Below are 27,712 nucleotides of genomic sequence, written 5' to 3'. Positions count from 1 at the left end.
GCTTGTAACTTGATCTTCTAAAGAATAGCGATTACATTTGTATCTTTTGGTGTGTGCAATAATAATTATCTATTTACATGGATGACTAAAGAATAACAGTCTAAGCACAACTTCAAAACCAATCACATCATAACTTGATCTTGAACTGTGGCAACTACACACGAGTCTTGCACAACGTCTTAAATACACTCAGACTCAGTGTGCACGTCCACGTCCACGTCCTCTAACCCAGGAGTCTTTAGCCACCGAGCACAAGACTGGAAACCGGGCTGTGGATCATTTGGGACCGAGCCACACGGAAAGATTTTTTTTTCCCAGATCAATTTTTCTGCCTTTCACAGTAAATGTAATAAAAAAACAAAAAAAGAAAAAAAACATTCCTGCCTTGCAAAATTCCTGCACTTGTTTCAGTTGCACTTTGTCTATATATTTATAAATCGAATATTATATAACGTAATATAATATTATATAATTAACAAATGTTATATAATGTCTATTAATAATTATTAAATTGCATGAAATTCGTTTTTTCTGTATATGAATAAATTATTTGCATTTTTATTATACAGCATGGCGCAGGGAAAAGGGAAATTTAGGAACTAGGAGTTGGCGACCCTGAAGAGCTGGCAGTAGTTTAAACGGGCTGGTGCAAACCCCGTTTCGAACCCACTGCCATTATTATAAGTAGAGTATTATAAGCGCAATTAGGTTTGAATGTAACACCTTTATAAGAATAATGATAGTGTGAATGCAGCACAAAGGGAATTCCACCCTGTATATGTAATGGAATGAATAATAAAATCAAATAATATGTATAATAGTAATATAATATGAACGGTATTGCATGTGACGATACAACGAAAAAAGTCGTCTTGCATGAAACTGGTCCGTGATGCACAAAACTCCGGTATATGTCTGTTGTGTTGATACTGAATCCTTATTAATTGCAGAAACACTGGTTTTATTCCAATATGAGTATGTGTTTGTATTCCATTTAAATTAGGCTGCACTGATATTTGGATTTTGTGATAGATTTATACTACACCGTCATTGTGCAGATGCGGCTCACCTTCGGAAAACGCTCTTTGTAAACATGGTTCATCATGACGATCTCGTGGTCGAAGGATATGGGAGAACGCCCAGGGCTTGGGGAGGGGACAAAAAAACAAACAAAAAACAAAACAAAACAGAAGGACAGTTTAAAATCATACTCATCATGAAAAAGAAATAGCACTAGATATGCAGTTCTGTATCCTGATCCTAAAAACAAAGACATTTCTACAACTCTAAGTGTACAGATGTGTGTGCAGATTGTGTGTGTTTATGCAGTGAGTCACACTAGTGAGCGGGGAGAAGGTGGTCATGTGACTATGTGGATGAGGTCATGCTGTTAGTCATCCATCGACAGCTTGGCCGGTCTATTAGAAAGCCTAATTGAATGAGAACACACTCAAACTGGCACATTAGGTCAACCTCAAGGGTGCTGTTTCTCGGCGCACCAGCGCAATAACCACCAACAGGTGTGTCCTAACGTCAGGAATGTCTCCATGAAAAATATCTCAATAAGAGAGCTGCAATTCAACCGAGGCACAAAGAAAAGGTTAGACCCGACACGGTGATTGATAGCCCGAGGATGCCGCATTAACAATCATAGCGAGTGTATTTTTCAGCTCCTGACAGCGTGTGCGTGTCTTATAAAAGAAAGCCTCCGAGTGATTTTTGCCTTTATTAAATACATCTCAGAGAGTTAAAAGGATCAGTGTGGCTGCTTTGATGGAACAGTGTCCCCCACTATTTAGACAAATAATAATAAGCAATGATTTTATTTCTTTATAATCAAAGAAAAAATAAATTACACAATTATACACAATAACCTGAAATCTATTCTCATTATAACAATCTAAAAAGCTTATTATTTATATTTATATATAGAGCAGACCTGTGGAGGCATTGTGTGTTTTGTGTTTTAGAGAAACAGAGAGAAGAGAGTGAAAGCCAGCGAGTGAGTGTGTGAGAAACACCTCTTTTATATACAGTTAAATGGAAAGTGTGTACTGCTAGTTGTCATAGTAATGACTGGTTTAAAGGGTGACAAATTCTCAACAGACCACCAGGTGCTTCTGGGAGCACCGAAAACAAAAAGCATTGTGTGTGTGTCTGTGTGTGTGTCCTTTCATAATGCCTGAGACAAGACCAGGAACATCACACAAACATACGTATTTTTTTTTTTTTCTCATTTTTGAACAATTAAAAAAAGAAAAAAAAAAAAAAAAAAAAGAAAAAAAAAGAACGGTCATCAAGTTATGTTTTGCTTCAAAGATTTAGAATCTCCAATATCTCAGTAGTCTGATGAGCTCAGAAGTAAGAATGACCAGCCAATCAGAGCACATCTCAGCTGTGCACTGTGTTTATTCAGTTACTGACTGGAAAAACTATCCAGGTGTCGGCATACACACATTACACAGGGTTTCTGCAGGGTTCACAAAGTCAAATTTAAGACTTTTTTTTAAATACCATTAAATTAAAGACCTACAGTATATCACAGCATCGAAAACACACACACAAGCGGCTTTAATCGAGCCCTAGAATCTTTTTTATACAAGCCAAGTATCGCTAAACTTGCACTTCCCCATAGCCCTCTGTGGTACAATCCATCAAAGATTTGAGCTAAAAAAGGAAAGCTGATTGGCTGTTGGTCTCATTTGAAGTCGTAATACAGCAAATTATATTATATAGAGAAAGAAAGACCTAAATCACCACGGAAAGAAAAAAATGAACAATGAACAAGTAATAGTCATTTTCTGTCAGCATAGTGATTTAAAAAAAAAAAAAAAAAAAAAAAAAAGAGCCACACACGATTCCCCACACAGGCACCGATAGCTCACAGGTGTAATTTAGAGTATAATGAAAAGGAGAATTGACCACAGGCACCATTTCGGCTCGCCAATTTAAAATATAAATGCTTTGTGTCCGAGCTGATCATTCTTTTCTGATCATTTACAAAACAGTTTACACCTTATTCCTATAGTTTTAGCTAAAATATACACTGTGCATTCTAAAAAAAAAAAAATAATCACATTGCAGATATTTTCTGTTTAATTTAAAATCAGATTTGACAAACTAATTAATTGGAAAAAAGAGGCTACGCTCGAGACGAACTGGGAATCTGACAGCTATCTTTTCACCACTCCGGCAAAATTCCGGCAGGGAAACTAGTTCCTAAAAAACAGGCCTGGCATATCCGTGATGGATGATGACATCTATGTTGAGCTCATTATTGCAAGTGAATAACAGTGTGCGCATGTGTGTGTGACTGAGTGAAAATCTCAACTATAGGAGAAACACGGGCCGATGTGCACCACTGTACCGATTCGTTCGGCGGAGGAACGTCGTAAAATTAGCATATGATTGCTTCATTTCCTTGCCTCTAATTAAGCAGGAGAGATTTTTTTCTGATGACTGAGAGCTCTGGAAATATGTAATGGATAAAATTTGTTAATAGCCAGTCTAGTGCGCTCATTTAATATTTATGGATCTTGATCCACAGAACCCCCGAGCAGCGGGGACGGCCGCGTTTTTTTTTTTCTGAATAAATCATCTTCGACCGAAAAGAAGGAGGAGTGACAACTGAAAATGGTTTAGAAAGAAAGAATAGAGGGAGAAAGAATGAACGGGTAAAAAACAAAGAGGAAACTTTAACAAGTGTGAGATGATTCAAAGCACAAGTGTTTGGCCTTTAGGTGCCTCTGATATCTAAAAAAGATTTTAGAAGTGTGTGTGTGTGTGTGTGTGTGTGTGTGTGTGTGTGTGTGTGTGTGTGTGTGTGTACCTGAGGCTGCGGGAGCGTGGCCGCATGGCTGGCGATCTTCGGCCCTCTTCGTCAGTGATGCTCTCTGAGCTGAAGTGCTTGGTGAGGAAATGCAGCTCGTCGGCGGTGGGCTGGAAGGGCAGCTGGTGCAGCTTTTCCTGGGATGAACATGATGACTGTGAGAAGCAGAGAGGGAGGGATTACAAAGGCAGAAGGCACGGTGCAAGCTGCGGCGATAGTCAAACGTGCGCCTAAAAAGAAAATGGACCGCGTTCTTCAAAAGGCAAAATAAACCCCGAACATGCGGCATGCTGGACCTCACCTGCAACAGGGAGGTCCACGGTCATCTTCGACTGTTTTCAAAAATCAACAGGCTAGCCAGATCATGTTAGTAGTATAGAGGATTGGCATCTTTGTGATAGTATTTATCGTCTCCAAACAGCAAATATTGTCAGTGTTATAGACGTTATTTTTTCTATTGTTATTTACCTTAAGAACATCTATAAATATAAACTTGATTTAGCTATGCAAAAGACAGTGCTGTGAAGAGTGGCACAACCAGTTATTTTGTATATGTTTAGGGGCAATTACTTTTTCACAGAGGGCCAGGCAGGTTTGGACAGCTTTTTCCCCCTCTTAAATGAATTACTCGGGTTATATTTATAAAAACATTCAAACTTGCTTTATGATCTGAATCGTTTCAATATGTGACAAATATGGAAAAACTAAATCGAGAAGGGTGCAAATACTTTTTTCACGGCACTGTACCTAAGAAACTTCCATTGGATAATTACTGCAGTGATGAATATGTTTTTTAGCTGACAAGTTATTTAAAACACTAACGACTAGAGCGGAGCAGCTTCTCATTTCTGAAACAGCCGTGGTGGAAGACGGATCCTGTGGTCATGGAAAAGATGTGACTCCGTTTCAGAAGGGTCAAATTATGGGTCGAGACTGCGATGACTAACGGCGTAAAGAACTGTCCAATGCATTAAAAAAAGTCTGAAAGGATAATGGTGAACAATCAACTTTGTAGAAGAAATGTGGCTGAAATGATCTTGAATAAACCTTTGGTGGAGTCGAGTTTGAGAAAAGGTACAGGAGAACTCGCAGCTGTGTTTAATTGTGAACGTTTCCACTTTACTGCGAACGCAACTCAAGGGATTGGAACTAAACAGCTGTATAGCCTTAGAGAAAACCATTTATCAGTGGGGCTAATCTTAAAATAAAATCTCTAGGCAGCATATAATTGGTCTCTAAAGCAATAGAAAAAGGTCATGTGGTCTGATGAGTCCAGATTTACTCTGTTCCATCGTGCCTAGTGCCACCCGTACCAGCCTGCGGGGGCAGTGTTATGATCTGGGGTTGTTTCAGTTGGTCAGGTATAAGTTCAGCAAAGTGTTGTGCTCAAGAAATGAGGTCAGCTGACTACATGAATTTCTTTCCTGATGGAACAACCCATATTTGAGTGGTTCAGAGGGCATGAGACATCTTTCACACTGTGCCAGCGGTCCGCGAGTGGGGGAGGGGGTGAACTTTTGCCTGTCTCTCCTCCTTTTCTAGCACTGAACCAGTGAGTGTGTTACTGTACACACATATGGACTGGCCAACACAGAATCCAAAACTTAAACCCTGCTGAGAATATTTGGAGTAAACAGAAATCTGTCTCCAATCATCAGTACAAGATCATTTTATACAGCCGGCTTAAAGCTGGACAGCCAGCACACACAAGCAAAATGTCTACAGGATTTTCTTTTATATCTCCAGGCAATTTAGATAGAAAAATGATATGGCAGATTGAGATTTATTTATTTATTTTTTTTACTCAATTTTGTCTCACCTACAGGAGCTGGTTCTCCCCCACTGCACAACATTGGTCACATCTGAGAGGGTAAGGACTGACACGCAATTCCTCGAAGATATGAAATCTGTCACTGCTTCTTGCTGAACTACTGCTCTTGATGCGACACAGGTCAGCTCAGTGAGAGAACTAACTGCTCCGCTTTCCTAACGCAATGCCACCTGACCATCTGAGCGCCGAAACCAATAGCACGCTGTCCATCCCATCCAAAGCAATTAAACTCGTCATCTGAGAGCGACAGGGAGAATCATATACCCCATGCTGAGGAATCTCATCAAAACAGGCTCCTGTGTGAGCTGTTTTTTTATTATTGGTTTTAATTTGTGCATGTGAAACATATTGACGTCATGTCGTGTTTAAATCTTAAGCTTTTCTTTAAAGGAGAAAAAAAAAAAAAAAAAGCACATGGGGTGGCGGGGGGGGCATTAATAGATAGCAGGCTGAGCCAGACTGATGCGGTTTGAGAATTGAGCAGTCTTACAATCAGAGCTTTCGAAGAAGACGCATCGATACGAGTCGGTGGTGCTTTATCAGGCTAAGGAAAGCCGCATCAAAGCTGCAGGTTTTCCCAAAACACTCAGAGATACACCACGAGGGGGAAGACATGGCAAATCAAATGCAACTATGATGTATTTGTCTAAAGGCTATTTACAGGCGTGCGGCACAAAAAAAAAAAAACTTTCAAAAGCACACACACACACACACACACACACACACACACACACACACACACACACACACACACACACAGTGCTGTACTCACTGAGACTGTTGAGCTGGGGGTGTTGGTTCCATACCCTGAAGAGGGCAGTGAGGCAAGAGACCAACGCCGGCCATCCGTCCTACAACACGTTCAAAGAACAACGATGAACCGAGTGCAATATCACTACCTACATAAGCTTATTGATGTTCTTGACAACTAAATAACAATCAGCTGGACCAGATACCAGACATTAGAAATATAAAGCAGATGTTTAAAGCCAAACAATGGTTTTATGGTTCCATGATTTTAGCACAAACAAAAGCATTTTTATAACGTGCTGCATACACAGTGGCGTGACAGTGACGGAAACGTTAACATGGAACACGATGGAACACAAAACTCGCACATGCGCGTGTTAGAATCTGAAAGCTGTGCAGAGATGTTCAGATCGAGGCTAACTTGCGTTAAAAAGAATAACGAACGAAAATTCAATAAAGCCATTTTCAAACTATAAACCGAAACACAACAGGATTAAACGAGTATCTGATCCCTCGGGTGGTTCAGTAACGTCATTTACTGTCTAATAACATTTCATCCATGTTTTTTGTGTCATCTGATCAAATTCCCATGACTTATCACTACACTCATTAGTGCAGTGAACTGTTATATCATGTGTATACTGAATATCTGCATATGCTAAAATCTTTAGTATTTAATATGCCAGGGACATATTTACTAACTGATACTTTTAGTACTACCGGGTGCCTAATGAACAATTAAAAACTGAAAGCAGGGTTTGTGGGGTTCATTTATATTAATCTTCAAATGCAATTTATTAAATGTGCATAAAAGAAAAAGGGAGAAGCAAACACTGAGCTTGCTCTAACTTATGAAATGGGCTTCATCACTGGACATCTATTCTTTGAAAAAATGTGTAAATAAAAAGTATATTTTTAATCATGAGCATCTGTACATTTGAATTCAACAGCAAGACTAAAGTTATACTGGAACAACCCTGTAGCAGGTGATCCATTCTCTAAGTTCAGTTAAGGCTCTGGGTTACTGATGGAAAGGTCAGGGGTTCAAGCCCCGGTATCGCCAAGCTGCCACTCTCGGGCCCTTGAGCAAGGCCCTTAACCCTCTGTGCTCCAGGGGGCGCTGTAACATGGCTGACCTGCGCTCTGACCCCAGGTTTCAGACACGCTGGGATATGCGAAGAAAAGAATTTCACTATGCTGTAATGTATATCTGACCAATAAAGGCTATTCTTCTCTTCTATATTACCATGAAGCAGATGAATACAGATGCCAGTTAACACTTTCACTACTGCTACATGCAGAGATCAATTACATTTATCTATAATAACTACAACTTATAGTTCATTCACAAGTAAAACAAATGCAGGTTTAATAGTAGTGTAAGTAAATAGCGTGACTTAGTGGCTTAATAAAGTGAAGGGGGATGACACGTGAGAGTGATGCTGGAAAAACGGGTAGAATGATGGGAAAAGATACCTGTCAGCCCTGTGCCCGTGACTGTGAGGGAAAGAGGACAGGATTAACTGGTGTGTGTGTGTGTGTGTGTGTGTGTGTGTGTGTGTGTGTGTAAATGTAATGCTTTATATTTGAGTTTTTTAGACAGTGTTGCTCCTCGCCACAGTCACCAATGGCTCTCCTCGTTAAGGACAAACTTACAATTATAAGTAACAAAGTAACTGTGTAAAGCTCCTTTGAGACAATGTCCTTTGTTAAAAGCGCTAGAGAAATAAAAATAATTAATTTTTTTCCCCCTAGGTGAGTTCCATCATTCTCCATTAGGTGGCACTCTTGCTCTACCGACACTACAGTGCTTTTGTAGTTCACAGCATGCAGTTTAAACGATTCTTTTTTTCCTTTCAATGAGAACAGCGTTTCTGTCTTGCCCTCTTTCCCAGTGTTAATTCGTTATCATCTTGTCTGCAGCTCTGAACAGATTCACTCATTAACTTGCGCCTCGTCGTTCTTCAAAGCTACACAGAAAGATGAGAAATGCTACGACATAATTACAACAGGCTGATTAACGGCTGGCAGACGAGACACAAAGACCGCCGCTGAACTCTGAATGACAGAAGGTGATGAAGTGTCATTTCTCTGAATGTGTACAGAGATATCCGGTGCTGTGTGGGTCACTTACCTGCGGGTGGGCACGAAGGAGAAGTGGGCTGCCGTGTTGGGGGAGAAATTGCGTGGGCTGTCCAGTGGGCTGCTCCCTACAGACACACACACACACAGAAAATCAGCCATGACTTCACGGTTCGGGGGAAGAAATGCAAAGCATAAAATTGTTTGTTTTTTATTCACACGTTTTATTATTAACATTTGTGAACACCAGGTTACATTTTTAAAACCAGTTTAAATAAAATATCTGCTTATTTAAAATAAAATAGATAAAATTTTTTAAATACATTTAAATCAAATTAATGCAATACTTTATTATATTGATTAAATTGAGTGAGTAAATCGGCAAAATTTAATTGATTAAATAAAAGAAAAATGTTTATAATTTACATTTGTTTGGCCCCATTTGGGTATATGTGTGTGTGTGTGTGTGTGTGTGTGTGTGTGTGTACTTAAGAATTAATATTTAATTTCCTAAAAATATGTACTTAATTGATCTACTTATTTCAACAGACTTTAACAAATGTCTTTATTCTTTCCTATGGAGAATCCGTAGAAACAGTGACACTGCGCTAACTCTAGTTTCTTTTTTACCCCTAGTTTTTAACAATGATTTACAGTAGACATGCTTTTTTTGCTTTCTTTGCTCATTTATACTGATATACAACCTACACAGTTTAAAAAAAAAAAAAAAAAAAAAAGAGGCTTTAATAAAATGTATTTTTTTTTTATCTCAATACTTCTGCCATCATGAATTGAACATGCAGTTAAAAATAAATCACAAGGTAAAGTATAAGGGACAACTAATCTCTCTATTGATGGAGGCCTCACATAGAGAGAAGGGAGAGAAAAAGAAAGCTTTTTCATCATTTGTTGCAGAAAGCTTCTCTGGCGATCGATTTGTTCTATGCTCCCAGGCAAAAAGCTTCGGAGAACACTGCTCAAAGACGAGCTAAATTGGCTATAAATCTGTAACCTTCCAGAACCCGTGCCTGGGTTTTTTTTTTTTTGTGCAGGATTTATAAAGAAAAACCCAAAGCCAGACTTCAGCCTGTGGAAAAGCCTTAATCCTCAGGCGTCATTAATCAATCCAGTCAATCCGAGCGGTGTGTGCGCCGGCACCCGTCTGAGGGTCTGACGCTGAGGTCACACCCTCCCGCATTAATTATGCATTTGCCGAGCGGCCGAGGCTGAAATCTTAAATATTAATGGATGCATATTTCTTTGTCAAGAAGTGTCCAGGAACAGCTGGGAGCACACAGAACAGTGTATCTTTCACACCAACGTGGGGGTTTTAAAAACAAACCAGGTCACAGAGGGACTATTAGTACAGGGAGGAAATGACTCGTGATACAAAGCAACATAAGGGTATGAGAGCAGACTACGATGAGGAAAATTTATATTGAGAATAGTATTGCTTTAGGGGCTGCTAGAATTGTGTGATAAATTTTGACCACATTTCTCAAATATATAGCATTTACAGTAGAGTACAGAGCTATCGTTTTTTGCTCGTTTTTTTCATTATTAGTGGTAATATTTGTGAACATCAACTGTTTACGTTCAAAATTTAAATAGAATATTTAATAATTTAATACACTTTTTTATTATATTGATTAAATTGAATAAGCATCTTTCGGCTTCTCCCACTAGGGGTCGCCACAGCGGATTATCTATCGATTGACCTGATTAATTAATTAAATTGCCACAAATCAAATTGATTACTTATTAAAATTTCTAGAGATATTATTTACTAAACTGTTCTACTTATTTAAGCAGATTAACAAATGTCTTCATTCATTTACTCCCTCGATATGTGGAATTGTCAGGATTTTCCCTTGGACATAAAAGCTAAAGAAGCTAAAGAAGAGTGGCTAACGCTATGGATTCTTTAGCATTTTTATGCGGTCGCAAAACAAATCTTGTTTCGGGTATGGAGCGAGGTGCCACAGTGACTCTGCGCTAACTCTAGTTTCTTTTAATACCACTGGCATTGTTGTGCATGTTTTTAAGTTCAATTATAATTGTTAGGAAGTTTTCCTCTCTAGCTCGAAGGACCATATAAGGATTTTCACTATCTGGTGTGCGCTGATCGGGATTGTACTCGCCCCAGCGTGTCAGTCAAAACATGGTACAGGATTCAGAACACTCAACTTTACTGGGTATTGAATTGCTCGTATATGAGGTGATTCTTGAGGTGATCTTCTGTTAGCTGCTGAAAGGCTACTGCTAAATGACCAGTGCTGAGTGACAGGTTGCACGATGTCGAATGGCCATTGGACAATGACTACTGCTTTGTTGTTGTTGTTGTGATGTTTTACGGCGGTTTTGCAGACCAACGAAAAGGTGCATTACAATACTCTTGATGGAGGACAGTGCACTGTGATGTCATAGGTAGCTTGTCATTGCTTGGTAAACTGTATGTCTGCCTCTAGTGGTGAAGCGTGGAAATACAACTAAATGGGAATCCTTTCATACAATAACAACAAATGCGCTGAAAGTGCAAGACAGAGACAAAACAAACTAGCAGTCCGTCACTTAATGCGTTCCTGAGGGAAACTCAGATTTTAACTATGTAAAAAAAAAATAAATAAAAAAAAAAAAAAAAAAAGGGATTGCATTCGGTACACCAAAAGCTCTGTACTGAATAATTTCAATACGAAACGTGTACCGTTACACCTCTACTGATCACAGAAGCATGTTATTCTTCTCTTCTTGGCCAACCATAGACAAAGTGAATGCATTTCACATTGGGTGGTAATTAAACACCATTATTCTTCAGTACACACAGTAACTGCCTTAATTCAACATCAAGGTCAATGAAGATGACTCCAGCATTAAGATTAATATGTTTGGAGGAGGTTCGTTACTTTAATTATGAGCCACGGCCTTCCTTGATTTTCTGTATTTCTCGCTGAAACGGTAGATTCCGACTAACCTTTCCTCTTCAGCTAAACATTTCTGTCAAAGAAAATAATGGCACCCCGAAACGAAATCTAAAATGTCTACCGAATCTGTACTGTTTCACGTGTCCTATAAAACTTAGTGATGATTATCGCAACTGGAAAACACAAAGCTTTATATAAAACACAAGCAAAAAAGTACGTTTAAAAAAAAAAAGGGAAAGAAAATAAGGGTTTTACCGTATTTTCCGGACTATAAGCCGCTACTTTTTTCCGACGCTTTGATCCCCGCGGCTTAAACAATGAAGCGGCTAATTAATGGATTTTTCCTGGGTTTTTCCGGTTTCACAAACTTCAAGCCAAAATACTGAACCCCAAAACATTAGACTAATGAAATTGCAGAACGGGTTCAGGTGAACCAATGAAACTCTTTATATTAAATCAGATGCGCTCCCACTGAATCGGGCTGCACCACATCATAAATATGGATGAGGTTCCTCTGATGTTTGACCTGCCGCTCACTCGGACTGTCTACAAGAAATGCGAATCATTCGTCACGCTGAAAACAACCGGGCATGAAAACACACTTCACCTGTGTTCTGAGCTGCACGGCATCGGGAGAAAAGCTTCACCGATGGTGATTTTTAAACGCACGACGATGCCAAAAGATAAACTCCAGAGAGAAATAGTTGTGAAAGGAAGGAGGAAGACAGTGAACAATGTCTGCTTGTATCTAAACAGTAGCCTACCAAGAAAGTCACTGTCTTTCATTAAAGCCTGTGTAAAGTTCATTAGTTTCAGTGTAGACACCTGCGGCTTATAGACAGGTGCAGCTTATTTATGTTCAAAATAAAAATCTTTGTCAAATTCAGTGGGTGCGGCTTATATTTGGGTGCGATTAATAGTCCGGAAATTACGGTAGTTCTCACTCACTATTCTCAGATTTTACACCTGCTGTGATCGATCATAATTCTGGGACACTATAAAGCCAATACACGATGCTTGTCAATCAATGTGATCTAACATGGTGGTACAAAGCATCATTTTTTAGATAGTTCTTTTATTATGATAATTCTGGAATTGACTGCATATGAATGCACAAAGAAAGGGCACATGCACGTCAATCTGCAGTGCACAGGAAGCAGTGTGGGAAACATGCTGAGAGAGGAATCAGCCTGCTGCCTGCTTGTGACAGATTGGAGGCTACACAGAGTGCAGTACTGCTCACTAGCGCATGGGTAGGCAATGAAAAAAAAGACTTTTTCAATTCTAGCTCACGTCTTCCGGCATAATTCCAATCCTCTGTGTGCTTTTCACACTCCCCGCAGTAACGCTGCCTGCTTTGACAGCCGTGTAAGGACGGACTTCAGCTCTGTGCGGCCAAATTCGTTCGATTTGCTTCGCGCCTGCACCTGTTTCCTGCTCCGTCGTTCCCTCCTTAATTAATTCTTTCCCTTTTTTTCCCCAATTGTACTCCTGTGTCTCAATAGATTCTGCGCCATTTTTTCCTCTCTGTTTTTCTATTCTGTTCATTTCTTCCTTCTCTTCTCTCTCTGCTGTGTGTCTGTGTGTGTCTGTGTTGAACACAGTGGTGTTAACGTATGTGTGAGAAGCAGCGTGCAAAAACACTGTGCTGGTCGAGAACCAGGCAACAATCAAGCGCTACGACCCGAATCGTCACCTTGTCACGGGAATCGTTAACACAAATGCATTTTTTGGCATTACAGAGCAGATCTGTGAGCGTTCTCATAACACCGTAATAAATTACACCTCGAGTCACTGGCTGTTTAATTACAAGTGACAAAATTATTTTTACACCTCGTTGGCTGAGCAGTGAAGCCTCGTATGAATAACTTTCTGCTGTCATATTGATCGTCCTTATTCTTTCCCCCCCCGATATATGGTTAATAGGTCAAAAACATTAACTATATGGACAATAGTATTGGGACACCTGACTTTTCCTTGGAGGCACACAATTGTGCAAGGTGTCTTTGGATGCAGTAGCGTGAAATTTCCCTTTACTTGAACTTGGAGACCCAAAACCTCTTCCAGCAGATCGGAATCACAAGGTTTCGAGAGTAATATTGCTAAACTGGTGCTGTTCTGACCACGTCTGCGACCTTATTACGAACAGCAAGTTAGAACGATTCTCGGCAAATCGGAGACAGACGTCAGACATGACATACGTCTGACATACGCAGATGGAGCAACAGGTCGTCGCGGAAGAACCTCGATTGTAGATTACGAGATATCGGGGAGACCTTCGACGATCTCGATCTCGGAAAATGACGAAACCATACAGCAACTTGTGCATAATGATCCCCGGGAAACAATCCACATGATGGTGTGTATAAAATCATCTGGCAAACATTTACGGGTTATTGATGACAGTGAATAATGATGAATACAGTAACTATATGTTTTATTGGGTAACTACCTGAAAATCAATGCTGTTTAAATATTTAGAACTTACATAAAATTAAACGTCAGTTTGTGTCTCTTTATTCTCTGCTCCAAAACATGATCCAATTGGCACATATTAGTCAAAACACTGTCGTCTTCTTTCCGGCAAAATTGTGATTCGTGTTTGCGTTTTCATTTTATTTTCCAAACAAGGGAATTATTTGTTTACGATTATTAAATGATCTTGTTTGTGTGTATCGTTGGATCAGACTAACGCTGGCAAACCTTTTTTAAAGAACATCATTATCGAAAGCAAGCGGTGTGATTAACATATGTTTAACAACAGTACTCCATTTATGCCAATAAAGTACTGGCCAATTCTCAGTCGAGTTCTCCAGCTGCCTCCGTCCAATCCCCCTATCAGCCAGGAAGGATGGAGGCTGCGTCTTCTGAGACATGTAAAGCGATTTTGGAGAAAAAAAGTACTTCTTCCTATATGAGTTTGTTTGCTTGTTGTTTATTAATACCATGCCGGCATCGATGACTATTTCCATGGCAAGATCAAGGTGGGTATGATGAGATTTCAGTAGTTATATGGAGTTCCTTCGGTTTTATTTTCTGTAAGTATTCTAGTATTTTCTTTGATGATACATTTTGGAAGATTCTTACACATACTTTGAGTACAAAAGCTGCCTTTTGTTTTTAAGTGTATTGCAGTCCATTAATGGTGTTTTAGTGTTTGTTTTACAGTGATGACTTTTTTCCTCCTCATAGCAGGAAGTGAGTCTGGAGTGTCCAAAAAAAGGCATCTTGTATATATGATTTGGTCGTGTCTGGCTTCAAAATTGAAGTTGAAATATTTATATTTGGGTTGATTTGATGTAGTTTGATATCTGTGCACTAGTCCCATTTTCTTTCCTATACAGTATGAGTTTATAGATGTGCACTATTAGCTAATGTCACTGTGATTGACAGTGAAAAAGAGTGTCCCCCTTTTTTGGAGTATCTCTTTGCCCTACTGGCTATAGATATCTGTAGCACCACTGGACAATAGAGATCACACAATGTTAATGTTTTTTTTTTTTTAACCAAATCTAACGGCATTTGCTCAGAATGAAAAAACAAGTGATGTTTATCTCTCTAATCGATAGTCAGCATATTTTAATACAAAGTACAGATAAAGGCATTCTATGAATCCTGTCGATGTCTCAGTGCTCAGCATGATGAATATCTAGTCACTACTTGAGCAGCACAAACACACACGTCAGCACTTCTCTATGTGAAACAGCTGCTCATCCTTATCTCTGTGTTAACCTGCAGTGTAGACACCAGGCCTTACAAAGCAGCAGCATTTACATTTATCTTACATTTATCTCATTCATATGTCTGAGCAGCTATAGGGGTTAAGGGCTGAGGGGATGAAAGTCTAACCTCGACTTTATTGAATACCTTTGGGGTGAATGTGAGCGCTGACTGCACCCATGGCCTCCTCACCCCCTACATCAGTACTGACTTTACTAACACCCTTGTAGCTGAATGAACAAATCTCCACAATCACACTCCAAAATCTAGTAGAACATCTTGCCAGTAGAGTGGAGTTTATTATATCAGCAAATCAGGACTTCATGTGGAACGGGATGTGGTCAGGTGTCCATGTAGAATAGACAGCTTCAGTGTGCCTGTTACAATATTCTTCATTTGTGCATGTTACAATATTATTTTTCAATTGCTTTCTTTCCATCATTTGAGATTTAATTTAAAATCGAATATTAATGAATGCTGAATAACTCAGCGGTGCATCAGCAATTAATATGCAGCCACATGTAAAAACAGAGAACCCTGATATGAGCAGGTGTTTCCAGATGCTTCAGTTTAATAATTACCCAAAGTGGTTGATTATACTGGTCTTAATACAAAATGAGTTTCAAAGAAAGAAAGATGGAAAAAAAAAAAGAAAAAAAAAAAGAAAGAGAAGCTACAATTTAATATCCATTTAGAATTGTTGATTATCCTAATCTTATCAAGTCAAAATAAGATTCAAAGATCAAAAGAAAGAAAGATTAAAAGAAAGAGCTACAATTAAATAATCACTCAGAATTATACTATTCTTATCAAGTCAAAATTAGTTTCAAAGATCGAAAGAAAGAAAGATCGAAAGAAAGATCGAAAGAAAGAAAGATCGAAAGAAAGAAAGATTGAAATAAAGAGCTACAATTAAATAATCACTCAGAATTATACTATTCTTATCAAGTCAAAATGAGTTTCAAAGAAGGAAAGAAAGAAGAGCTACAATTTAAGAATCACTCAGAATTATACTCTTCTTATCAAGTCAAAAATGAGGTTGAACGAAAGAAAGAAAGCAAGAAAAAAAGAAAGAAAGAAAGAAATCTTGCTTTTTTTTAGAAACTGAAAGTGAATACAGCATCTACATGGATGATGTTGGAGGGAGTGAAGAATAAAAGTGTGTAATTTCTTTACCGGTATGTCCATGTAGTGGTGAATGAGGTCTGGGGAGAGTGGGAGACGTGCTGGAGGTCACTATCAGGCTCTTCCTGTTGCTCGTCCGACAACTTGAAAGGAAAAAACAAACAAAAAACAACAAAAAAAAAACAGCACAATGTTACATATATTCACATCCACACTTCGTACACATATCTCAGGAAGCCACTCTGAACTGACCTCGTAAAACCCATCACAATTGAGAAAAACCACTTTCTAAACCACTCCTTCAGGTCCAAAACAAAAGGGCAGAAGGTTTGAGTGCCCCCTCCTGCGAGAGTCCTATTTTAGCAGGAATAAAAGCACTAATAGTCCAGTTTTCTTTTCCTGTGCTTCTCTCCCACTGGTTTCAATGGTAAAAACCTCATCAGAGCTGATGGAGGAGAAAAAGCTTTATAGCAGTTCCACTCGAGAGCCGCCTCCAGCTGCTCTACCACCACCTCAAACTTCACTGAACAGACGCTGACTGCACAGCACCTTCTTAAAGAGGAGCAGAACCATCACCGTGTTAGCAACAGTAGATCTTTTCCTGCATCCAACACACACATACACAGATTATACCTCAGATATCAAGGAGTAATCAGTAAAAACCTATTGTTTTTTATTTCCATTCCAATCTCTTTACACAAGCAAAGATGTGAGAGCTAAATACTCCTTAATGTCTTCTTCCAAAGGACACCAGGCATCAAATAACTACTTTTTATTTCATGGATCATTTATTTCTTTTTATTTTGGCTTCATAATTAAAGCACTGGTTATCATTTTAGTCCACAGCATTACAAATCGACACTGTGTTGTGCAATTGGTAAAGCGAAGAACAGATAAAACGGACGAATATGTCCCAAGCGAACGTATGGATTTGATAACTGTTCTCCAAAACCGAGTGTAGATGTAGTGCTAAACATAAAGCATTCATTGTTCAATAATACAAAACGGAATGAAAAAGACAAGTACCCCGACCACAGAGAGTCACACTTGACTTTATATAAGATCATTTGTGGGCATCATATCAAATCCACACAAAATAACACATTTGCCGATTTTCGTTTGGCTCGGTTTTGCCCTGTAGCTTATTTTTTTCATCTCTTTGTCCACGAAAAATGTCAAAAAGACAGTTTAGTTCACTTCTTTCATACGGCAAAGGAACCAAACTAGTGGCACTTCAGTCAGGTTTATTGATGGTGACATGGTGGATCATCTTTTATCTTCTCTCACCCTCTAGAGGCCGCTCTCGTAATGACAGTGGACCCTCACAGCTGTTCCAGCAACAGTCGCAACCCGGAAAAACTATCGGTACGGATTTTTGCGGAGAGTTCCAGAAATCGACCATCAGTACCGATTGAAAACCGATGAATCGGTCGACCTCTAATTTAGATCGTTCTTATTGAAAGGGAACTGCAATAGTGTATGACCACAACTGTAATGAGACAAATCTCAGAAACCACACCATTCTCACCTAAACAAACAGAGTTAATAGAAATCTATTAATAGAAAATAATCAACCCTTGAAATTTTAGCTCAGATTTTTATCATGCGGCATCAGGTAATTGATTTGCTTTCTTTAATAGTGTGTCCTGTTTTATTCTTTAAAGAAGAACCATTTAAAAACATACAATTCCAGGCCGGATTTACAACCTTTCACAGAAGGCATTAGAGTCATTAACCTGCAGGTGTTTTAGGATGTATACAAATGCTGTGCCACATCTCTACAACACAAGCAACAACTGGCAAACAAGTTAAATGATAAACTATGTGCTTTTACACACATGGAACAACTTCTTTGTCTCTTCACACTCAGTAAACACCTTTTTAACACGCCCAGCAGGAGGGCGCGTTGCCAAAGGCCTGTATTAACCGCTTCAAAAACCTAATGACATACAAGTCCAGTGTGCGGAGTAGAGACGGGGCTGATCGTGCCGAAACGACACGCTGTCAGCCAAATTAAAAGGAACAGAACTGGAGTAGAAAGCCATGCCGCATTAGCATACTAATAACTTATGCAGCTGTGGCGAGTTCATGTGGATAAAACGAACGTTAGGGTTTAATTACAGTAATTCGCCACAGAAAACCGGTCCAAGCATCCAAAATAGCACGAAGGACTGGATTCAATCGGAGAGAGGTTTTATTTTTCTGTTTTAATTCATTCAACTGGAGTTTCGGTTCTTTCTGATGAAGCGGAGTACTGCTTATAATTATAAAGCAGGAATTAGTTTTAACTCTCTGGTGTGAGTATATAATTATACAAGTTTAAACATATATTAGATCACACTAAGGTCAAGTTCTTATTGGCTGAACCTTCACTAATTATACTTTGTTCTGTTCAGGTTTCTTAGGGTATAGTGTGTTTTGGTGAACTGGGATGTTTGGATGCTGCCACTGGCTCACTCAGTAAGAATAAACTCAAAGGCACTAAAATTCATATAACCTATTTACCTCCATAAAGCTGCTTTGGGACAATGTTTATTGTTAAAAGAACAATACTAATAAAACTGAATTGAACAGAACAGAACACTGGGCACCTCAAAAAGACATTGTAGTTATTATATTATTAGATTATTATTTATATCGATATTGTTGATATCACCTCTCTATCCATCCTTTCCTTCCTTCCTTCATCTTTCCATATCCATCCCTTTCTCCATCCCTATCAGCCATCTATCCCTTCCTCTCATCCAAATTCTTTCCTCTATTTATCATTTTCATCCATCCCTCCCTCCCCATCATCCATCCATCCCACCCTCTCATACATCTATCCTTTCCTATCATCCATCCATCCATCCATCCATCCTTCCTTCCTTTCCCCTCTCTATCCCTCTTTCCTTCCATATCCATTAATCCTCTCTTCCTCCCTCCATCCCGTCCTCTTTCCATATCCATCCATCCATCCATCCATCCCTATCAGCCATCTGTTCCTTCCTCTCTCCGTATTCATCCATCTATCAATCCTTTTCTCCCTTCCTATCATCTATCCATCCCTATCCCTCCATCCTATCCATCCCTCTTACTATTCCTCTTTCCCTATCCATCCATCCCTTTATTCATTCATTCATCCAGCCATCGATACTTTTCTCTCTCCCCATCAATCCATCCCTATCCCTCCATTAAACTCTTCTTCACCTCCTCCCTCCATTCCTCCCTTCCTTATCCATCCCTCGTTTTTCTCTCACCCTGGATTGAGCATTACCTGCCCAAACAGTTTAATACAGACTCATATACATATATACACACATACACACACCTGGTTCTCATTTTGAGCTCCATTAATATATTCTCAGCACAAAGCAGTATACGACTGAATATCTGAGAAGCTGTGTATCTGAGAAGCTGTGTATCTGGAACACGGAGAATAAGAACACGGGCACGAGCTCAGATGCGAGACACAAAGTCCCCTGTGACACGACGAGGACGTTATAAAGCCATATGTTCACTGCTGTCATGTGTACAGAGAGGAATCCATTAAATCCGTATAAAGAATATAGTATTGCATATTAACATATGGTCTCACACACACACACACACACACACACACACACACACACACACACACACACACACACACACACAGAGAGGATGACATCAAGTCCTGACAGCATGTTCCAGCGCACTGGGAAAAAAGTCACTTAATTGTCATTTATGTTTGTCGTCCGATCCATGATTACGCTCTTCATATTTTGAGCAAACAGAATAATTTGTGGCCCGAGGCTCACGTTTACCAAATGTCAAAAAGCTGAACAGCATAATTGTGGCTAACCGACAAGACGAGCTCATTAACACTGAACACTGCAATTATGCAGAAGCACCTGCTGGTTCGTCTTCACGCGATTCAGTCGGCTCACTTTAAAAAAAAAAAAAAGCCTGCTGCTTTCTTCCTGCTCCGTTTTCTGAACAAAAAAGAAAACATCTCAGGGTGCCTGTGACTTAAATACTCACCTGCAGATATTTAAAAAACACAGGTCGTAAAAGACGAGCGACGCGTGTGATTCAGGTTGGCGTACGCTGTGCGTTGTGTGTACACTATATCTCTCTATACGACATTTGACCAGCATCAGGCGCCACAAAGCATCTTTGTTTAGGCGAGTTTTCCCCGTTCTGAAGGACAGCAATTTCCTTTTGGACAGACGATGGGAGGACAGAAGGGTAATCTGATCATCAAAAACGCACCTCGCAGCACGACAAGTCACATGCAATCAAAGATCGACTGACACTGGAAACCGAAACCTCCTGCAGGATAAGTGGCTGTGCTCAATGATGGAAGCTGAAAAAGTGAGTAATTGGAAGAGAGAAATCCAGCACTGTTAGAAGAGGGAGGAGAACAAAGCACATACTCAGCGATTTTGGAAATCTCTCCTGTAAGCACTTATAAATACATTCACAATTTCCTTCAGTAATAAAAAAAAGAGAAGCAGCAGGTCACCTGATCCATTACTCATAAAACACAAACTAAATTACTGACATAAAGCATCAGGTTAGAGTATGTATGTATAGATGGATAAATGGATGAATAGATAACGAAGGAAGGAAGGATGAACAAAAGAAAGAAGAGAAAGAGGGAAAGAAGTATTGAGAGATATAGGAAGGATGGAAAGGAAGGAAGATAGAATATGGACGATTGAAGGAAGGAAGAAAGGAAAGAATAACTAGACAAAGTATTGAGATTTAGAAAGGAAGGAAGGAGGAATGGACGATTGAAAATGGATGGATCAAAGGAAGGAAGAAAGGAAGAAAGAAGGAACAGAGAAAGGAAGGAGAAGAGGAAGGATTGAGAGATATAGGAAGGACAGAGAGAAGATCAGAAAGGAAGAAAGAATGAAGGATGATCGAAAAATGAATGGATCAAAGAAAATATTAAAAGGAATGGTAGAGGAAAGAATAAAAAGAAAAGAAAAGGCAGGAAAAGAGAAGGAGAGAGAAAAAAATACCAAAAGACAGAAATGATGGAAAGCAAAAGAAAGCAAAGAAATGAAAGGAGAAAGAGGGAAGAAATTATGAAAGAAGAATCCGGGCTGAGTGTCAATCCTGTAAAAAGCCGAAAGGTTGCAAACGGCACCATAAAAAGCTTCTTCAGTTTTCCTTTAAAGCTTCTACACTAAATTACTGTCTCTTTGAAGAACATTAGAACTAGTAAACACTAAACCCTGTGAGCTGAAGCCACTGAACTGATCAGAAATATCACTACATTTCACTTCAGAGACAAACAAAGAGGCAACCAGCACTAAAAACTCAGCTCCTGTGCATGTGTCTGTGTCTCACAGTGATGGTGTGTGTGTGTGTGTGTGTGTGTATAATGTCAGGGCTCAGTGATCATACCGAGTGTGTGAGACAGGTGCTCTGTTCACAAGAACACACACCCACACACACACACGCCACCAGGCTCATTAATAATGCAGAGAACTGCATGTGCTTAGCGGATGAGGGACATTAGTAAAGAGGAAAGGGGGGAAATGATCAACTGGAAACAAAAGGAAAACCATTTCTACTCTCATAGAATAGAATTTGTGCAAATATTCTTGTCCGTTCAACCCACAGCAGCACGGGTTTTCAAACCTGATACACAAATGTTTTCGTGTTACAAATGATAGCCCCCCCGGAAGTCACGTAAAAACAAGCCGCATGTAAAGAAAAAGTGTATGAGCTATTACAGTGTTCACTATTCTGACATGCCACCATTCGGTCCACCAAGTTATTAAATAAATATAAAAGAGACGAGATTAAAACTTTCAGCGCAACACACATTTATTCACAACATCCTTTCTTTACGCAGATATTAAAAATATAATAAACTCCACCCCAAAATGTTTTTTTTTTTAATCAATAAACATTTGTTTTACTGATGCGCGAAGTCTCAAATCAAACACCAAAATCCGCTGTGGTGCACACATCCGGCAATTAAAACCGTCCGTGTGGAAACATAGCAAAAGTTCCCTTTGGTGTACTGATGATTTTTGTAATTTAAACTTTAAGTACATTTATGTAAAATGTAAAATTTGAAGTAATTAACACCATTAATTACTTGAAAACATTTGCAAGAATATTTAAGAGATTTCTTGATTGTGAACAGGTGTGGCAGTAATCAGGCCTGGGTGTGGCGAGAAAAATCTAACTCAGGTGTGATGAACTACAGTTTTGTGTGGGGGCAAATACTTTTTCACACCAGGCCATGTAGATTTGGATTGTGTTTTCCCTCAATAATAAAAACCTTCATTTTAAAACTGCATGTTGTGTTCACTTGTGTTATCTTTTACTAATATTTAAATTAGTTTGATGATCTGAAACATTAAAGTGTGACAAACACACAAAAGAATAAGAAATCGGGAAGGGGCAAACACTTTTTCACACCACTGTGTGTATGTGTGTGTGTGTGTGTGTGCGCGTGCATACACATTTTAAGGCATCCATTTTTTTTAAGGTTTGAAAAGTGCCGAAATGTAACTTTTAAAGGCGCAATATAAAATAAAGATTATATAAGTGTGAGTGTAAATAATGAGGCATATTCTGTGATATTTCTTTACATAAGCCGGAAATGCAACATGTGCAACCTTGAGTCAATAATTGTAAATGTTCCTGGTTTAAAGATTTTGAATGAATGTATGGTGGTCAACGCATAGAGTCACATAATAAATTTATACTGTCATTTTGGGTTTATTTGCCTAAACAATGGTAATAAAATGCATGGGGAAAGAGTCAGATGCTATCCAGCTCCTATCTGTGGAGGAGAGTCGAGATCAGAATGCCATGAGGTACAGTGTGTTTAATGTGCTGTTTTATATTGTGTTGTATGCATTGTGTGGGGTTGTATTAAAGGATTTGGATCAGGTATTGATCCATCACTTGGACTTCCCAAATAACTAAAACTAACATCACAAATGATGTGCTGATCTGCTTGAACCAATGGGATAAAGAGTGCAGACAAAACAATAACTGTGTAAATGATTACATCACATACAAAGTACTGGAAGAAAGCTCTTTTGAAACCAGGGTTTCATAATGCAGGGTTTCTGAAGGTTTCATAAAGTCAAATTTAAGGCTTTTAAAGATCTTTTTAAAAGCAATAACGATGAAATCTAAGACCTATAACACGACATAAAAAAATAATAAACCACGCACAATTATGTTGTTAGCAACGACCCTTATCCAGAGCCTTAATCTCCCTTTTCTTCAAGCTAAGTATCGCTAAACTTGCACTTTAAAAAAAAAATTAAATCCGGTTTACATCTGTGGAACAATCCAACAAAGATTTAGGGGAATAACAGAAAGCTGATTGACAGCGATACATATTTGGACTAGTGAAAGAAAGAACTAACACTCCACGGAAACAAACAAACAAAAATACATAAATAATAGAAACATTCGACGGGGTTGCGGGAGCATTTCAATGATCATTAGAAGTTGCATTACGTGTACCTGTTTAAAATGACTTACGATCTAGAACAGACTTTTTAAGACCCTGCGGAAACCCCGTCATGTGCTGTTCATTCAGGATTGTAACACTGAGTTGAGATTACAACCTGAAACAATACCCAGAAAAGCCAAACTGAAACCAAATCATGTGGAAGTCAATGCTGTGAGCTCAAATATAAGCATTTAGTTGATAAGCACAGCTTCGGGTGCATTATATGAGATGCTTAGAAAGATTTCATTCGATTTATTTTGGCTGTGGAGGCGTAAATGTGTACTGAATATCTACAGATGAATTCCTGTTCTTGACTTCACTTGAAGGTTTGGTGTCCTGCACGTGCCGAGATGCTTTTCAGCTCAGCATGGTTGAGAAGAGTGATTATTTGGGTTGCTCTATGGCCAGTCATCAACGAGACGTTTCCACACACACGCAGTTGCAGCGTTCTATGTAAACTCTAGACCGTTGTGAACCAATATCCTGAGAGTTTATGATGTAATCACAGCAGCCCATCTGGCACCATTAACCACATCACAAACAAAATCACAAAATTAGCTTTTTTTTTTCTTTTTTATTGATTCGGATGTTTTATGTGGACTTTAACCAAAGCTCTTGACTTGCATCTGCATTTTGCAGCTTCCACATGATTAAGCTGATTAGAAATCTGCATGAACGTCTAAGTTGTATGTGTGTCCTAATAAAGTTAACACATGGCGAATAGTTTATTCCCCTCTTGTGAAAACAGACTCCTGCTAATGAACTCCGCTCATATCAATCTGCACACACAGTCGCTATCCGGGTGTTTTTGCTAAATCGCAATAAATCTTTCGAGACCAACCTGCATTTATTTAATTTTTTTTTACTTCTAAGAAGAACCAAGAAACTTGGCTGGGCTGAGAGACACTGAGAAAAAGGTGCATTATGAGACTGAGAAGAAATGAGATGAATGGCATCATAAGTGGGAAATGAGGATAGAGAGAGAAATGAGAGGCACATTTAATATGCAGATGATGATGGAGAGGGAAAGACAGAAAACCTGACAGATAAGATGAGTGAGGGGAGAAGGGGAGAGGAGGAAAAAAAAAAAAAAAAAAGGACAGACACTCAATCACCAGCTTTACCTTCCAATTACATTTTCCGGGTAGATACAAGCAGTCAAATAATCCGGCACTCCAGACTAATAATTATATAGATATCAGGGCTTTGGAGGCATGGAGCGTGTTGGTCTACAGAAATAGACAGAATAATTTTGAATATCAACAGCATCAGTACAACAGACTCAGTCAGGTCAAGTTCTCACTAGGACAGATTCACTTTGAAAGTAGGCTCTGAAATGCAGTCATTTGCTGCCCATAATCTGAAGGCATCTCCTCTTCTACATATACACCGATCAGGCATCACATTATGAGCGGTGAAGTGAGTAACGCTGATTATCTCATCATGGAACCTGTTAGTGGATGGATACGTTAAGCAACAAGTGAACATTGTGTCCTCAAAGTTGACGTGTTAGAAGCAGGAAAAATGGGCGAGTTTCACAAGGGCCAAAATGTCTAGACGTCTGGGTCAGAGCATCTCCAAAACTGCAGCTTGGTGGATGTTCACAGTCTGCAGTGGTCAGAATCTATCAAAAGTGGTCCAAGTAAGGAACAGTGGTGAACCAGCGACGGGGTCATGAGCGGTCGAGGCTCATTAATGCACGTGTGAAGCGAATGCTGGTCCGATCCAACAGCAAGCTCCTGTAGCTCAGATTGCTGCAGAAGTTAATGCTTGAAGGTTCAGAACTGTTTTAGTAGCAAAAGGAACCAACAATATTAGGCAGATGGTGGCGTGAATGGGCGCCGTTTGGAGACTGGAGGGTGGAGCATAACGCTGCTACTTTTGCCTGCCGCGCAAAACATAAAATATTTGTACAATTTGGTCGTATTGCCATCGTCATCGTGAGATCGGAGTCAAACCATCGGTATGTTCATATCAAACTTTGTTTGTATTTCGTAGGGAAATTGAAAACATTTGCTGTATGTCTTTTATTCCTGCATTACTGCTCATGTCGTCCTGCGTATATGTACAGAGGGAAAGGGAAGGGCAGAGAGAGAGAGAGAGAGAGAGAGAGAGAGAGAGAGAGAGAGAGAGCGAGCAGCAGCAGCAGGAGTCGTGCTCCACTCTCAGCCCTGTTGCTATGCGAGAAGGAACATCTCGCCGATCCGCAACGGGAACTCGGGAACTAATGACGGGAGGAGAGCTGAAGACCTGCTCCACAAAATAAACACAGATAAGGCGAATCTTGTCTCACTCCATGGCATGTGCCTGTGTGTGCATGCAAACATTGCAGGGCAGGTTAAAACAGAACAAGCACAAGATGCATGCAGCTCGTAGAGAGAGAGAGAGAGAAAGAGAGAGCAGGGAGGAACTCGTGACCTTCAAAACGCACAAACTAGAGGAGAAATGGAGGTTACAAACAAACAACAACGCTTTCCACTAATGCTCATGTGACCATTTAAATTGGACTGAGAGGTAAACAGACTAAATGGATCTCTGAGGAAAAGCATAAATATGAGAGAGAGAGAGAGAGAGAGAGAGAGAGAGAGAGAGAGAGAGAGAGAGATGTACCTCTTAGATCGACGCAGCATGCTTCTCTCAGGCAGAGAAAAATTCGAAATCACAGTCCAGAAAGAGTCAGACATGATCCAGGCTCTTTCACGATCACCGCTGTCACGCACAACCCAAACCCACCAACTGCCATAAAGCAACGAGTGGATGAACGACAGCCATGCTAAACGAATGTGTGTGTGTGTGTGTGTGTGTGTGTGGGTGTGTGTGTGTGTGTGAGTGAGAGAGAGAGAGAGAGTTTGCGTCCCCAGCTGTCAGAATGTTGGTGCGACTGCCTACAACCTGTGACGCTGCTAGAGGTAGTGTCTGAGCTGCAGTCGCCTTCCTCACACTCGCTCCCTCCCTCCCTCATCCTCATAGACACATCTCTCTCTCTCTCTCTCTCTCTCTCTCTAAGCTAGTTTTCATTACAATTAACACACTTGTACCGACTCCATACCGAGTACAGTCATATGATTTCAGTGCAACTTAACATTAAGGCACCATTTTATGGACAAATTCTGTGTGTGTGTGTGTGTGGGAAAAAAAAAAAAAAAGAATAATTCACCCTTCTTTCTTATTAATATGAGACCAAAATGTGGTGCCATTTTCCTTAATATACACAAATGATGAAACCTCAGCAAAGTCATAGAAATCCATGTTCTTGTAATAAAACATATGCAACATCATATCTAATTTTTATATATATATATATATATATATATATATATATATATATATATATATATATATATATATATATATATATATATATATATATATTTATTAGGGATGCCCCGAATATTCGGCCACCGAAAATTTTCGGCCGAAAATGGCCCAAAAGTGCATTTTCGGTTTTCGAAACAGTTTGTTGTGATGACGCAAACAGAAACCGCGCCCTGCACGTGCTTGTCTGCGGTGTGGACGTGTTTCAGTATATCTGAGAAAGACCCAGGGATAGCGAATTGCAAAACATTTAATGACGAAATTTCAAAAGGGGGTGCGTCTGCAAAAACTTTCTCCACGTCGGGTTTAATTTATCACCTGAAATCCAAACATCCCGATCGCTATACTGAATATGAGGGGAATACGGCACAGAAAAGCAAAACCCCTCCGAGCACGCGCACTGGTGGACGTTTTTAAAAAGGCAAGGAAGTTGCCCAGTGATATTGTTGTATTGTTGTATCTTTAAGCAGTTGCACTTGTTCTGAATGCACTTTGTTTTTATGAAATAACATATTTAATTGTACAACCTTTCAGCAGGCCAGAGGGCCTGTACATTATTATTTAATGTACACGTGAGTGCATTTAAGTTAAACATTTAGGTTTTAATTTTAATTTATTTTATCCTGTGCATTGTGCTATAAATAAATTTTTTCATAATTTGTAATTTATTTATTCTT

The 27,712-nt window shown here is 39.4% G+C and overlaps 1 protein-coding gene across 8 annotated transcripts in view; it reads right to left on the bottom strand.

The window, feature by feature from the left end:
• Nucleotides 1-27,712, bottom strand: part of mast2 (microtubule associated serine/threonine kinase 2) — a 136,220-nt gene that overhangs the window by 17,485 nt on the left and 91,023 nt on the right. For 4 of the 8 annotated variants that reach the window (XM_046856234.1, XM_046856388.1, XM_046856307.1 and 1 more), the window contains 6 exons: nt 16,310-16,401; nt 8,545-8,620; nt 7,887-7,907; nt 6,433-6,511; nt 3,830-3,984; nt 1,070-1,145 (listed from right to left, as the gene is read on the bottom strand). In XM_046856234.1, coding sequence (XP_046712190.1) covers nt 1,070-1,145; nt 3,830-3,984; nt 6,433-6,511; nt 7,887-7,907; nt 8,545-8,620; nt 16,310-16,401 — 499 coding nt within the window. Of the gene's footprint in view, nt 1-1,069; nt 1,146-3,829; nt 3,985-6,432; nt 6,512-7,886; nt 7,908-8,544; nt 8,621-16,309; nt 16,402-16,510; nt 16,766-26,330; nt 26,601-27,712 lie in introns of those variants that run through there. The other 4 variants (XM_046856548.1, XM_046856714.1, XM_046856703.1 and 1 more) reach the window with 4 other exon arrangements.

This window comes from Silurus meridionalis, chromosome 1 (assembly GCF_014805685.1).
Source record: "Silurus meridionalis isolate SWU-2019-XX chromosome 1, ASM1480568v1, whole genome shotgun sequence".
Taxonomy (NCBI): Eukaryota; Metazoa; Chordata; class Actinopteri; order Siluriformes; family Siluridae; genus Silurus; species Silurus meridionalis.
Note: the sequence above shows the minus strand (reverse complement) of the source record. Positions and strands in the feature narration are given on the sequence as shown.